Source organism: Vanessa cardui, chromosome 7 (genome assembly GCF_905220365.1).
Source record: "Vanessa cardui chromosome 7, ilVanCard2.1, whole genome shotgun sequence".
NCBI lineage: Eukaryota > Metazoa > Arthropoda > Insecta > Lepidoptera > Nymphalidae > Vanessa > Vanessa cardui.
The window spans coordinates 7,634,399-7,650,162 of record NC_061129.1 but is presented as its reverse complement, the minus strand read 5'-3'; the positions used below and the strand labels follow the sequence as shown (position 1 = coordinate 7,650,162).

Sequence of the window (15,764 nt, the reverse complement as noted above, 5' to 3'; positions counted from 1 at the left end):
ATGAGATAATGATAAGATAATATATTTCTCTATGGGCAATGGGAATGTGATTTGTGCAATGCAATTGCGTAAATGTGACTTGTCACTTGTCAGTTTATCAAGAAGAAAATAAGGAGACAAAAACACCTAATTAAGATCTATTCTTTATTCAATTTGTGATATAATTTAGCACATGGTTTTTTAAATAGCTGAAAATAAAGTCATTATAATGTCTGTCTTTAATAATATAAATGTAACATTTTTTGTCACGAGTTTATTATTATGTATTATATTATGCACTGACAATTACGTGTGGGCCAAAGATAATGAAGCTGAAAGTATTAGTAAAATTGGCCAAGGAGTTGGTCATATTATGAATATATATTACTGGTATATACTTTTCATTTGATATAATGACTTGATATAAGCCTAAATATTATTATTATTTTTATACTGATTCGTTAATTATTACAAAAAATAAGGAATAATGAGAGTGGGAAAGACTTAGATAAACTAATTAATTAAATTTTGTTTTAGTTACTCTTGTGGCTACAGGAAAGTGTATGAAGATTATGCAGGTATCATTCAGCAAAAATACCCAGAGATATCTGTTATTGGAGCTAATTATGATCCTCCTGGTCTCAACATGTACCTTTCCAGAATGATTGTAAGTATAAATGCATAATGCATACTGTAAGACTGTTTTTAATTGACAAATCAAAAATAAATTAATGTCATCAAAGGCTGAGGTTATTTTAGTTGATACAAAATCGGTAGTGATTATAAAATTTCATAAACCTCTGACTGCAGTATTATATTTGTTCATAGCCACAAATACAATACATTGTTATAAACTATATATTCATCAAAATAAAATTCAAAACTATTAGAATAATTATGAATAGTCTACTGTCTGCCCTAGTAACTAGAGCTGGTGATATCTCCTACAATTGATTAGTCTTAATATTTGTTTCAGGGTTTTGGAAAAATGATTTTAATAATGTGTATATTGAGTGGTGTCAACATTTTTGCTTGGTTGAATAAACCCCAACCTGCATGGTGGAGCTGGTGTCTTGAAAACAAGTTGTACGCATGTATGATGATGTTCTTCCTAGCAAACATGATCGAAGGTCAGTTAGTATCTTCAGGTGCATTTGAAATATCACTTAACAACATTCCACTCTGGTCAAAATTGGAAACTGGACGAATTCCACAGCCACCAGAACTATTCCAAATAATTGACAATACTTTACAATTTTCAAAAATGGAAATGCCTAATAATAATTTTGTTTAATGAATAAATTTTAATATGTGGCAAACTAAAAATTATCCTAAGATTTTTAAAAATAGGTATGTTGTTTGTGTATTAAATATAAAGCATTTGTAAAATCCTCAAAATTTGCATTCACAAATTCTTATTTGATTTAACTGCAGACTTATATTGTTACTGTATTATGGTAATAAGGGTGATTGGAAATCAATATCTATTACTTATTTTCTTGTTAGAAATGAAGTAACTATATCTATACTTGAGAAGCTGCTGAAATGACTTCATATAAAATGTAAAATAATATAAAAATCATGCCAGTTAAAAGATGTTGCCATATAGTTATGTACAAAACTGAATGGCCATTTGAATAAAGCCAATGACTGTAAGAACACTTAAACTTATTAACATTTTACAGATAATAAAAAATATATTATTCAAATTGAAAATTCTATTAACATAAAAAATGTTGATTCTGATCAAAAGATTATATAGATATTGTCACTTCATTTACATTATACTTGAATATAAATTTATTTTATCTGAATTAAGTAAACTATTAGTTTGCAATGTTTGTCAGTATAATATGTTATTAGATAATAATATTGTTATAATATTAATAAGCTTAAGACAAGCAGTTATTGTTTTTTATTTCATTACTGTAACTCCAAGGAAGAACAATTGCTTCATTGTACCATGATTATTTATTAAAGTATTTTATTAAACAACTACATGTAGAATTTGTATAATTAATAACACCTCATGGGGCCATGTTAGAATAGTAGTTTTTTGGTTTTCTGTTTTTCAGTGATTGGGAGAATTGCATTTATAATTAAAGACTTATTCTTAATTCTCACAATTTCTTAGTGATAAACAGCTTTACATGAAGAAATATTTTTTATAAAAAGATTATTATTCTTGGAATTATGTGTTAACTGTTGGTAATATGATATTGTAACTCCACTTACGAAACTCAATTTTTTAAGTTCAAATATACTGCCGTCACTGAAGAGATGGGACATAAAAGTTGGACTGACCTTTATTACCAGTCATTAAGTTTATTAGTCATGCTGTCTAATATTACATTACCTATTTCTAGTACATATTCCTTGACACACTTAATATTTATAAATAAGCAAATTAACCAAATACCATTCCAACCATCTATTTGTTTGAATCAAAATAAAGTAGAGCAATTTTATTAATTAATGTATATAATAAAACAATCATAAAGCAATATGAATTACAGAGTTCCTAAGTCTTGAAAAGTGTCTATATTATTAACCCGATTGATTTTATTGATTGAAACATTTCAAGTATAAATTTAAAAAAAAAATGGTAGTAAATCCTATAACAATGTCTCGGGCCAAACACTATTAACGTAAATAAATCTATATTATGTTTAATTTAATTTTGTTTCCAATCACCCCAAATGGCTTAACTAGTGTGAACTTGTGGTCATTATTATGATATATTATTCTTCTAGTAGGAAATATTTTTTAAAAATTGTCACTGAATCAGTTATTGTATTCAATCTGTAGTTTTATCCTAATAAAAGAGATAAGTTGAGGTATATATTACAGTCTATAAATAATAGAAAGAAGAATACCGAGAAAAATCCGTTTCATACCTTTAAATATCTAGTCAGATAATAATGTCAAATGTACTTTTGGTTCAAAATAAATAAACTTAGATAAAACAACGTCAATTGTCTAATATTTATATTCCTTACAATAACAAAACATCGAGTATATATGTACACTTTCAATGGACGGATTACATTGCATTGATAAAAGTTTTTTTATGCAAGTTGAGTATGGCACATGGGACATGAATGCCGTAAAACTAATTCATGATGTTGTGCGTGCGCTTCGCATACACTGCAAGTCCAAGTTGTATGCGGAGCCAACAGCGGACGACCAGACACTACGCATCCGGGAAATTCCGTAGAACAACCAGGACATGAAGCCATCCTTCAAAAAATATGAATATCTTTCTTTATATTTTATACACTAATATGTATTTAAATTGAAAATAATATTTACCAATCTGGTATTCCCAACTGACAGTGTGGACATTCAACTTTGTTACCTCTTGCATCTTTTGGTTTGCATCTTGTAAATATTTCAATGGCAATATTTTCAAAGACTTCGGGCTAAAATACAAAAATAAACATTTTACTAACAAGGACCAAAGAGGAAATAGGCAAAGGTGATTGAAGTGAGTATTTAAATTTTATATTTGTCCCGCATCCACGCATGCTCTTTCTGGCCACTCTCGATATAATGCATGAAACACCACGTAAGGACATTTTTTATGCCCACCACCCGACAGCCAAACTCTGAACTGCGAAAGCATCCGCGGGCGAAACCTAGCTTTACATATTTATTATAAATCTTACATTGAAGGCCTCCAGTTTGATTAAGGCTTTAGAGCAAAGATCGAAAGCTCGAGCCTGCAGGGATATCATTGCGACCGTACACCAAGCCTGCAATATTAAAAATTAAAATTAAAGCAATTCTATGTAACCAAAATAGCTTTCAAGAATATCACTATCAAATTTTAACTGTTTTTAAAAACATTTTATGTAGACATCGTGCATAGACTAAAAGTCCAGATTGAGGAGCGACTTCGGCCCACGGAAATAATGATACACAGCGAAGTCGATCCAATAGTCATAGGCAACCGTCGCGGCCAGTACGTATAGTACGACACAACTTAGATGTCGCATCGGTAAAATTCGTAAAACCGATCACATCCGAATTGAGTACGCTGTCCCAAATTATCAATATTTATTTCTCATGCGAATATGATCTTTGCACGAACGTAATAACTGGTAATATCATATGACTTAATATATTCGTCAATTTGACACGTCGATTTACATGCACTTGCTTTCTCTGACGCGTGAATCTATAGCGACGAATAGCGTCGAATGGCGCGATAGGGAGCTATTTCTATTGGTCGTGTAAATCGGCAGTAATCGGTTTTATTTTCATTCCATTGCATTTTCCGATGCTACATGTAATTTGTGTCGTACTATACCTGTACGTGCTGCGCGGGGTGCAGCTGCGGCAGCGCCAGGCGCAGGCGCGCGGCGCGGCGCAGCGCGTGGTCGGCGCGCGGCCCGCCCCGCGCCGCGCACAGCCAGTGCTGCGCGCGCGCCGCCCGCCAGCTGCGCGACGCCGCGCCCTCTGTCGGACAACCGCGTTACTTACACATGAATCCGACTGTTTAATACATAGATTTTTGTGGTTGAAGCCATTTCTCCTCATTAGCAAGAAAGAAATTAGAAATTTGTCAATAGTCAAAAGTTAGATACACATGAATCCGACTGTTTTATATAACGATTTTTGTGGTTGAAGTCATTTCTCCTCATTAACAAGAAAGACATTAAAAATATTCCAATAGTCAAAATTAAATATTGACCCATATTATCAAGTTACATTACAGAAGATTCTTTTGAAAATAATAAACAATGTCAAGTAGTCCCGCGGTCATGGCTCGATACAATATATTTAACAAATACGTAGTTTTGAAAGTATACATATTATTCACCTGTACCATGTTGGCGATATAAAAGTCCAGCTAGAACGTAGAGTTTCTTTATTCGCCAGGGAGATGATGCCTTCGACGCCTCGATCTCTGCCAACTAAAGCAAAAGTAGTATACAGAATGTTAACAAATTACGACATTATTTTCAGGGAATTACTTTTACAATAAGGTCTCAGCTTAGGAGTGTGAAACTTGCAGGTTGTTACTTTTAATAACTTATTAACAGTACCACAAACTGTACATACCTGAAAAGCCATCGCCGCGGCCTGGGACAGTTGCCCACTTTCTTTCAGTTGGGTAATATTCTGAATCGAAGGTTCTTGCATGCTATCGTTTCTATCTTCAGTTATTTGTTTCGGTAATTTTTCCTAAAATATTATCGTAAAATAAATTGAAACATTATTGTAAACAAATTGTACAAAGATATTGTAAAGGTCATTTGTAATAAAGATTAACACGTTAATTGTACTTTCAGTGCTTACCTTAGTATGTCTGGGTGATCCTGCGAGAAGTTTCGATAACGATTCGTTGTCTTCTAGGGCCATGTAACATTTTTTAAGGCCTTCTTTATTATTTGACAAATTATAATATTCCAAGGCACCTGTCCTGTAATTCCAAAATGATGAATCTTTTACAGTTTTATAATAGCGATTACACGCGTTAGTCGTGGCTAGGGATTGTGACATAAAAACGAAAATAAATTGTCGAGTATAAAATTTAAATGTTTGTCAGAAATTGATATGTTATTAAAGTACAAGAATTTATCGGCTAATAAACAAAAAAATGGTATTGTTATTTTCTGGCTTGAAGAATGGGTGTGTCTGTGTATCTACAGACACGAGGAACATAACACCCTAGCTCCTAAAGTTACCGCATTGGCGATGTAAAGCTAAGTTCTCTTACCAGGTTATTGAGACATTGCAGATCATAGTTTAACGTTTAACATTTACATTTACATATTTGTATATGGGCAACACTTAACATCATGTGGCCCTGGTCTGACTACGTATATTATAATTTTTTTTGGGTTTTATCAAAAACATAAATTGAATCTTTTAGTAATGCGGCTTCAAGTTTTTGCAAAAAAATCAAAAAAAAATATTACGCTACGTGGTTAGAATCTTAACGTATAAAATTTAAGTTTGACAGCTTAAAAATTATAATAAAATACATACTAACCAATTTTGTCTGTCTATATAATAATCTCCTATATTACTGTATGCTTGCTTCACCTGGGCGTCCGTTGTGGTCACTGACATCTTCAACAGTTCGACCACACGGAACCAGTGGCCCAAACGTTTACGAAGAGCTATAGCAAGGTCCCTGGAATAGGAAACATAGAAGTGTTCAGTGCAAAAATGATACAAATAAATCAATTGTAATTGGTACTTTGCAAGGATAGATAGATATAGAATATTAAAATAATCTAAAATCAATTTCCAATACTGTAACATTAAACAGTATTCTTCTCTTTTCACACACAGTTACTAAGACTGAAATTTAGTAAGGGGGGGGGGGTACATATGTCAACGAAATAAGATTTATAGTGACAAATTTAACATGTTTGAGGTTTGTAAATCGAATGTTAACTAGTGTACCGAATCGACCCTGCTATGAACGAGTATCGCACCGGCGGTCCTCCTCGTGGTATATCTGCTCGGCGGCGTCGAAGTCCCGGAAGTAGGCGAGGATCTCGGCCCGCCTGAGCGCGGCGGAGTGCAGCGCGTTGAGGCGCGCCACGAAGCGCACGCCGGCGTAGTCGCCGCGCCGCACGAACGCCGTCTCCGCCGTCTCCAACGCCGAGGCCGACTGCAGCCGCCGCAGCGCGCCCTCCGCCAACAGTAGCCTGCCATAAATAAATAAATAAATAAATATAAATATGAGACAACATCACATACTCAAACTCAAACTCAAATTCCTTTATTCAATATAAAAGCATTACACTTACTTATTGATTGTCAAATAAACACTACCACCGGTTCGGAAAAAGGAACACCCTGACCTGAGAAGAACCGGCGAAAGAAACTCAGCATACATTACTCTGATCCCAATGTAAGTAGCTGAAGCACTTGTGTTATGGAAAATCAGAAGTAACGACGGTACCACAAACACCCAGACCCAAGACAACATAGAAAACTTATGATAATCTACAACGACTCGGCCGGGAATCGAACCCGGGACCTCGGAGTGGCGTACCCATGAAAACCGGTGTACACGCCACTCGACCACGGAGGTCGCCATGTCACGTCGTTGCATGGAGCTGCTTCATATCTTATCTTATTGCTATAATATTACACAGTTCGGTTCCAGTTGACTTCCAGGCAGGATATATTAATTTTAATAATTGTATTAATTAACATGACTGTATTTTTTTTAATGTTGAAAAAGAGTAACTACTGAGTTTCTTGCCGGTTCTTCTCGGTAGAATCTACTAGATTCACTTAATTGTTAAATGACGATTCAAAAGTGCTTGTAAAAGCCCACTTGAATAAAGTATACTTTGATTTTAATTTTGATTTTGGTACACTTGTAATTTCGAAATTAAAAAAAAAAAAGTTAGTTTTCACAGAAACAAAATATCGTTTCGAAATTTAGGGAGCCCTCTTGTTGTTTGTTTTCTTGTAAACATAAATGTCTTGTAATAGTACATATTGTATGAAATGTTTGCCTAGTAGTAGTTTATGTGAATAATTTAAATAAAAACTCTAATTCAATTTAAAAATCAGATCTAGCAAACAGATAGCACTGTTAAGAAGCCGCCGACCATAGAATATAAGGTCCGAGGTTTTTTTTTATGTTATAGGTTGGCGGACGGCATATGGGCCACCTGATGGTAAGTGGTCACCATCACCTATAGACAATGACGCTGTAAGAAATATTAACTATTCCTTACATCGTCAATGTGCCACCAACCTTGGGAACTAAGATGTTATGTCCCTTGTGCCTGTAGCTACACTGGCTCACTTACCTTTCAAACCGGAACATAACAATGTAATGAGTACTGTTATTTGGCGGTACAATAACTGGTGAGTGGGTTGTACCTACCCAGACGAGCTTGCACAAAGCCCTACCACCAAGTAAGCTGCTTCATATCTTATCTTATTGCTTTAATATTACATAAGTTCGGTACCCTTGTAATTTCGATGTCATTTTGACCTTTAATTCAATTTTAAATTCAGAGCGTCTTAATGATAATTTATTATTATTAATTAGTTTTCACAGAACCAAAATATCGTTTCTAAATTTAGCGAGTCCTCTTGTTGTTTGTTTTCTTGTAAAGCATAAATGTCTTGTAATAGTACATATTGTATTAAATGTTTGCTTAGTAATAGTTTATGTGAATAATTAAAAAAAATCTCTAATTCAATTTAAAAATCAGATCGAGCAAACAAATAGCACTGTTAAGAAGCCGCTGACTATAGAATATAAGGGCTGAGGTTCATTGAGCCTTTAATTAAACAAGTGTACGCACCTCGCAATAGTATTGTATATTCACCATAATTTGGGATGCGGATTGTCCTTTATAAAGTTTTCGGCCTCTTTCAATCCAACTTTTTCGATAAGCTGCCGCGTGTCTCGCAGTGACTTGACTTCCACTCGCACGATGTGCTGGGGCGTGCACTTGTCTGTTATGTTATCTAAAAGAGCAGTCGTTATCTCCAATTCCTACAAAAAAAAACTTTTGATTTAAAATAACTATTTTATTACACTAATGGAAAAATCTAATTACCCTGAGTGAATACCGTTGTTCAAATTATACTAATTATAATCGTAATATTCATAATAGTCCCGCGTTTTGCTCATTTTAAAACATATCGTTTTAAAATGTATGCATCGTAGTCACCGAAATTTATATTAATTTCCATATTGAAGAGTAGAGATGGCCCAGTTGTTAGAACGCGTGCATCTTAACCGATGATTGCGGGTTCAAACCCAGGCAAGCACCGCTGTTTCATGTGCTTAATTTGTCTTTATAATTCATCTCATGCTCAGCGGTGAAGGAAAAGATCGTGAGGAAACCTGCATGTGACAAATTTCATAGAAATTTTGCCACATGTACTTTCCACCAACCCGCATTGGAACAGCGTGGTGGAATATGTTCCAAACCTTCTCCTCAAAGGGAGAGGAGGCCTTTAGCCCAGCAGTGGGAATTTACACGCTGTTGTTGTTATTTAACATCACTATTTTATAATACCACTGAAAAAATCGAGTTACCTAGAGTGAATCTGATGTAAAAATTATACCAATTATAATCGTAATATTCTTAATAGTCCCGTTTTTGCTCATTTTAAAACATACGATCCATAGCGCTTCAAAATTTCCGCATCGTCGTCACCGTAATTCACATTAATTTCTATATTGAAGAATATAACTGTAACTAAACCGCTCCGGTCAAACGATAATCTCGAAGCTTGCAGTGTACAGAGTTCCACGTCAGGTATATTGAATCTGTGGGCGATGTGACCTTGAAGCGGCAGAGGTATCCGTTGACGACGAGCGGCTCCTCCGGCTGGGCGTCGCGCAGCACGTAGAGGCGCGCCTTCTCGGCCACGGCGAGCAGCTGCGCGTCGTCGGCGGCCCAGCGCGCGGCCCACGCGTCGCGCCGCAGCGCCGCGCCCGCGCACGCGCCGCCCGCCGCCTCCAGCACGTGCAGCGCGCCGCCCTGCTCGATGGCGAACAGCTTGCTGCCAACGATCAGTAACACGGTTCACATTTAAATAAAACTAGTTATAAAAGTAAAAAGTAAAGTAACAGCCTGTAAATTTCCCACTGCTGAAATAAGGCCTCCTCTTCCATTAAGGAGAGAGATTGGAACATATTCCACCAAGCTGTTCCAATGCGGGTTGGTGGAATGCACATGTGACAGAATTTCGATGAAATTAAACACATGCAGGTTTCCTCACGATGTTTTCCTTCACCGCCGAGCACGAGATGAATTATAAACACAATTAAGCACATATATATAGTGGTGCATGAATTCCGAATTCCGAATTTGAAATCCGGTATAACTAGTTTTATTTAAATGTGTAATAATCGCGAAAATTTAAGACAACACTAAAAGGTTCACATGTTTTCTTATTAACATTATACACTTAACTCGCTAGTTATTATATACCTATCTATTAAACAAGATTACTATTTTCGGATCACTTCTTTCGTTATGAAGAAATTTATACATGACAAGTTTAGTTCATAAACTAATATTATAATAGCGAGGAGATAGCTTAATTTTTTGTCCTGAATTGAATTACCTGGAATTTGAGTTGAGTCCCAACTTGTATGGCTTTGCATTCAAACTGATGGTCGTAATCTTTTTGAAGTTGACCATCGAAAACAGTAGAATGGTACCCGAATCTCTTCCAATCAAGAGATGGCTATCCGAACACGTGATGCAGCAAATCGTGTCATCTTGGAATCCACCTTCCCCGGATGTCATTATACTTCCGTCTGCGTGATACATTTGTTCCGTTCCTCCTGTACCAAAAAACATTCATTACAGGATGGCAAGCTAACAAGCTCTTTTGAATTATCATCAAATATGAAATGCAATTGCATATTATTATATTTTTACGGGATTGTTTATATTTAAACAGCGAATCATATCATTCGACATTATATGTAATAACACTGTAGACAAATTGACGCGATGTCATTGGTCGATAGCTTTGAGAGATTCTATAAATTAGTGAAATTCATGAATTTCACTTTGGATCTTCAAAAAAATCCCGTTTTGACCATCGACGAAATTGTTATCGCAATTTTGGAAGTAAAGTTAAATTTCATATAAATAGTTAAGTGTAATAATGTTGTATTATACATAAAGATAATAGAGTTACACAAGTCGCAAGAAATACGTAAATCTAAGGTACGTTTATCATCATTACTTCTACATCGATTAGAATAGGTTGTATGTATTTTGTTATAATAAATTAATTAAATAACTCACGTGGCCTGGAAGGAGTAGAAAATTTCCATACTAAAAACGACTCTTTAGAAGCGGCCACCGCTATCGCTTTGCTGTTAATCGTTACATATGCAACAGGTGTTGTGATTGCTTTCGCTGAAATTTTAATAACACTATAAAACGTCGATTCGTGTTAATATAGTTTAAGAAAATTAATAGGACTATACTATTGTCTTAGATTTTCGCGATTATTACACATTGAAATAAAACTAGTTTTAACAGATTTATATCGCGTATATTAATAATTTTTATCATCCCGACGTTTCGAGCACTTTACAGCGTTCGTGGTCACGGGTAGACAGTCTACCCGAAAATCTATGACAACATTATGTGAACCAATACGGACTGGAAACATCAAATAACATTCACCGGTTGGAGTACCTAAAAGTCAAACATGCCTAATTCAATCTGTAAAGTGCTCGAAACGTCGGAATGATAAATATTATTGCTATACGCGATTTAAATCCGTTAAAACTAGTTTTATTTCAAGGACTACACTATTTAATTAAATATCTAGCAAAATATTTAACAATATAACAGTGGAACTATTTATTTTTTTATAGAAATAATTTGCTTATAGCCAGGCCGTAATTTCTTAGGAATCTGATCGGTTGTACAAGCATATGGCCATAGCATATGTATCTATTCTTAACATGAAGAGGCCGTATATAGCTTTTAACTTATTAATGTCGACTGTCGAATTTATTGAAAATATTTTTCAAACAATGCGACATTGGACCAAGAAGACTTGCTGCGCCGACCCCAAGTAAATTGGAATAAGGGGAAGAAGGTTTAAAGCTATGTAATTTTGTGAGAATTTACGAATTTATATGTAGAAATGAAAAGGTCAACAAATCCTGGCTCCGTTTATTGTACTCATATTTTTTAGTCTAGCTCTTTACTTTTTACTTACCATCACACTGAATCCCCTGTTGGTTCGATATTATGAGTGTGCTAATAGTTGCTATAACACAGTATTCGTCTACGCCGCACATGTCTATCACGTCAGGTACGTGATTTATCCAAGACTGCAAAAAAGCAGTTATGAATTAGTCAAAGGCATTATGATTTTCCATTGCTATTTCCTACAAATTAAAGACCAAAATAGATAAAGGTAATAATCGTTCGTTGGTCCAGAACAACACACATTTCCAACCTTTTCTGAATAATTAAATCATTCCTGAATTATGGGATTGTAAACACTACCATTTTTAGACAGAATAACCTAATATCTGTATTCCTAAAGTAGTAAAGTACCAGCCTGTAAATTTCCCACTGCTGGACTAATGGCCTCCTCTCCCATTAAGGAGAGGGCTTGGAACATATTCCACTACGCTGTTCCAATGCGGGTTGGTGGAATGCACATGTGGCAGAATTTCTGTATATTATTATGGTATTTATCGGAATACTTGGCGTTGATATTTCGAGCCTCGTTCAGTTCCGCGGTCAATCGGAAGGCAAAACCAAATTGGCTTCAAAAAAGCTCGGTGTGCTCAGCAAGGCGAGAAAGTATTTCACGTCGGCCCATCGCCTAAAACTTTACAAGGCGCAAATTCGGCCTCACATGGAGTACTGCTCTCATCTCTAAGCGGGTGCTCCCCGCCACCACCAGCTCCTTCCATTTGACCGCATCCAACGTAGAGCGGCTCGAGTTATCGACGATCCCTTTCCGACCTCCTTGAACCTTTGGTTTTGCATAGAGATGTCAGATCACTCTGCATCTTCTATCAATCCCGGCTGCTGAATTTCACCTTCGGACATCTCGTCAAAATTCTAAGTTTCACCCGCACCACCTTGATGTCCGAAAATCCACAAAAGTGCGATTTCTTAGACATTTTCTGCCTCGCACCTATGTGGAACCAGCTTTCGTCGGCGGTTTGCTCCGAACCGATACGACATGGGAACCTTCAAAAAAAGAGCGTTCTCCTTTCTTAGAGGTCGGCAACGCACCTGCAAGCCCCCTGGTGTTGCAGAAGTCCATGGACGGTGGTAGTCACTTTCCATCAGATGAGCCTTCTGCTCGTTTGCCACCTATGTCATAAACAAAAAAAAAAAGATTACCTGATGTGTGACGGTGTCCCAGAAGGTGACGGTGTCGGCGCTGGAGACGAAGGCGAGCGTGTTGCCGTAGAAGGCGTACTTGTGGTCGGGCTTGACGTTGGCGAAGTATATGAAGGAGTCGATGGCGATGGCCAGGCGCAGCGAGCGCTGCTCCCACGACAGCGCGCGCAGGGCGCCGCCCGGCACGCGCAGCGTCCTCGTGTGCTGCGCAACAGATAGTTTATTAGGACTGTAAATACACAGAAACATTTTAAGCTCACTCATTTTATCCATACAAATAAATAAAATCGGAATGTCTGTTTGTAATATTAAAATAACTGTTTTCTGCTACATGTATTTGTCTTTATATACGGTACACATACCAAAACACACATTTTTAGAATTTTTGTCTGTCTGTCTGTTTGTTTCGGGTAATCTCTGGAACGGTTGGGCCGATTTGAAAAGGACTTTCATTGGCGGGTAGGTAATGTATTAAGGCGTAACTTAGGCTACTTTTTATATGCAAATAATACAAAGTTTAGGAAATATAAGCGCCCAACTTAAGTTGAGCTCTTTCTGATATGGTTGTCGATATGAATTGGGGGTCAGCTTATACTGGTACTTGATCGGGTGTATGTTGCGTTGCGTTTTGCAAATTTCCCACGCCACGCGGACGTCGTCGTCTGTTTGTAATTTTTCTACTACATGGACATGAATGTATATACGGTACACATACCAAAACGTATAATTGTAGAAGTTTATAATGTGATGTCGTAAGCAAACAAATTCTGTAGTACGTTTGGTATCAGTATTGCACCTGTGCGAAGCCGGGGCGGGTCGCTAGTCATTTAATATGTATTAACAAAATTTAACATTGTTCTTTTTAAATGATGTTTGTAACATTATATGGCATTAAATAAATAGTTTCAACATTACCTCTCCATGTGGATTAAAGAACTGAACAACATTGGTTTGGTCCTGCGTTTCACCAGCAACTGCCAAGACTGTGCCATTGTGATTCCACTGGCAATCAATTATTTTCATTTTCGTATCCACTACAACACTTTCTAAAAATAACGCATTTAATATTTTATATTCATTACTTTAAATTAAGCAGTTAGTTAAATACATATAGCCATATCCCACAATTATTAGAGTAAGCAAATACTCTTCTTAAGAGGCAGCCAAACCAAACAATGGAATATTTACAAGCTCTATTTATCATAATCAAAGTAAATTAAAGCAAGCATACCTTCCTCTGTGCAATTCTTCATTAAAAGCAAAAGACCACTTGTATAGCTTATCACCAGTATGGGTCTACTGGGTGGTGCTTTTAATGAAAACCAATCCATGGTAACAATTTCCATTGATCCAGGTACACCATTACTGGCCACAGGCATCTGCAATTTGAATAAAGATTTCTACATTATACTTGTTATATGTATATTATTTGTTATATTACAGATATTAAAATTACTCTTAAAATCAACTTAATCAAGCTAACTTAATAAGTATTTCTGATAACTTCTACACAAAATATTGAAGACATGAATGTTGTGTCATATTTCCTTGTTGATATATTTTTAAAAAAGAATAACCCATTTGTTCTTTTTAAACAGATTATATAAGAAATTTACCCTTAACAAAAGTAATTTTTATAAATGACAGAGTTCTGAGAAATTGATGGACCAATTTTTTTAAGCTACTTAAAAATGCTTTTAATTAAATTACATATGTACTATGTATATACCATAAAATTTCCTTGATCATCATAAAGATGCAGCTCTCCATTAGACAAAGCAAACAGCAACAAAGAGTTATCTGGAGACCATTGGACTGCACTCAGACCTGGTCCTTTTATATCCTTGCCCCACACACGAGATCCATCAACAGAACCAACTATAACAGCACCTATAAAACATTTTGTTCAAAGTAAATAAAAGTATAAAACAACACAACAATATTAGACAATGGCCTTACCATCTTCATATGCTATGCAGATTTTTTGACCATCTGAACCCCAAGCCATACTTGTTACAGTTGACTTATTTCTATTGTTTATCATCTCTTCATACCAGGATCCCTTATCAGAGTAAAGTGTGGATCAATAAGCATATATGTTATATATAATTGATATGAAAATCTATAATGTGTATTACCTTATATAACATCCAAACAATTATGACACCATGCTCATCACTTGTGGTCAATTTTTGAAATACTTCATTCCATATTGCTACACATACTTGCCCTGTATGACCTTCTAAGCTGAGATTCATGGATAGGTTTCCACTTCCACCTAATCATACATATAAAATAAAAATATACATATAATTAGCTATTTAATCTCATAGCATTAAGTACTTAAAACAATAAAATATTTTTAATTGCTATTTAAAATATGAAAATGATGATGAATTAAATAGGTGACTTGCTGAATTTTTTCTTACCTGATTCTAATTTTAAAACTTTTAACATTCCATCTTCTCCTCCTACCGCTATATAGCCTGAAGAATGATTCCATGCTAGACAAGTAACATTGGATTGTTTAGGTATAGCAATCTGAAATAATATAACACAAAATTTGTTATACATTTACAAATATCACCTATGACTTTTGAAGAATAGGTCCCATTACCTTCTTACTCATATAAATAAACATTTTAAAATGTAATTTGCCAGTTGTTCTAAATTGAATTTTTGTTTTATCTCATACTATTGCTGACAGCCAGTTTAAATTTTTAAGTTCGTTACAAAGTCTACACTAATTATTATAAATAAAGCTCGCTGTATTAATTACTCAAATAATAATTAAATCTGTGTAATAATAAGTTTATTTCTTAAAATAATTATACATTGTTTTTATCTTATGTTTATGCTTGTGATGTGTTGCTAGGATACCTATTCTTGTTACTTAGTAAGTTAGTAATAATGTAAACTTATTTGACACATCGTAGT

At 35.3% G+C, this 15,764-nt stretch overlaps 2 protein-coding genes across 2 annotated transcripts; one reads left to right on the top strand and one right to left on the bottom strand.

The window, feature by feature from the left end:
- Nucleotides 1-55: 55 nt before the first annotated feature.
- LOC124530964 (thioredoxin reductase-like selenoprotein T homolog CG3887) lies at nt 56-2,954 on the top strand. Its single transcript, XM_047105338.1, has 3 exons — nt 56-369; nt 517-646; nt 956-2,954. The coding sequence occupies exons 1-3, from the start codon at nt 209-211 to the stop codon at nt 1,271-1,273; spliced, it is 609 nt and encodes a 202-aa protein (XP_046961294.1). The 5' UTR covers nt 56-208; the 3' UTR covers nt 1,274-2,954.
- On the bottom strand, nt 2,941-15,742 carry LOC124530965 (WD repeat-containing protein 35). Its single transcript, XM_047105339.1, has 22 exons — nt 15,445-15,742; nt 15,257-15,368; nt 14,966-15,105; nt 14,787-14,889; nt 14,557-14,717; nt 14,059-14,206; nt 13,743-13,873; nt 12,828-13,031; nt 11,680-11,794; nt 10,749-10,862; nt 10,054-10,276; nt 9,267-9,486; nt 8,298-8,467; nt 6,432-6,647; nt 5,981-6,124; nt 5,284-5,407; nt 5,047-5,169; nt 4,805-4,898; nt 4,292-4,440; nt 3,648-3,734; nt 3,292-3,401; nt 2,941-3,219 (listed from the first exon to the last, which is right to left on the bottom strand). The coding sequence occupies exons 1-22, from the start codon at nt 15,466-15,468 to the stop codon at nt 3,048-3,050; spliced, it is 3,084 nt and encodes a 1,027-aa protein (XP_046961295.1). The 5' UTR covers nt 15,469-15,742; the 3' UTR covers nt 2,941-3,047.
- Nucleotides 15,743-15,764: the final 22 nt, after the last annotated feature.

Excerpts from the sequence above, each read along its gene's own strand:
- LOC124530965 (XM_047105339.1), bottom strand. The coding sequence starts at position 15,468 with ATGTTTATTTATATGAGTAAGAAG. Across the intron at positions 5,170-5,283 it reads GATCACCCAGACATACTAAG|GAAAAATTACCGAAACAAAT; the intron begins GTAAGCACTGAA and ends ATAATATTTTAG. Across the intron at positions 4,441-4,804 it reads ATATCGCCAACATGGTACAG|AGGGCGCGGCGTCGCGCAGC; the intron begins GTGAATAATATG and ends GTTGTCCGACAG.
- LOC124530964 (XM_047105338.1), top strand. The coding sequence starts at position 209 with ATGTCTGTCTTTAATAATATAAATGTAACATTTTTTGTCACGAGTTTA. Across the intron at positions 370-516 it reads ATTATGAATATATATTACTG|TTACTCTTGTGGCTACAGGA; the intron begins GTATATACTTTT and ends ATTTTGTTTTAG. Across the intron at positions 647-955 it reads TGTACCTTTCCAGAATGATT|GGTTTTGGAAAAATGATTTT; the intron begins GTAAGTATAAAT and ends TATTTGTTTCAG.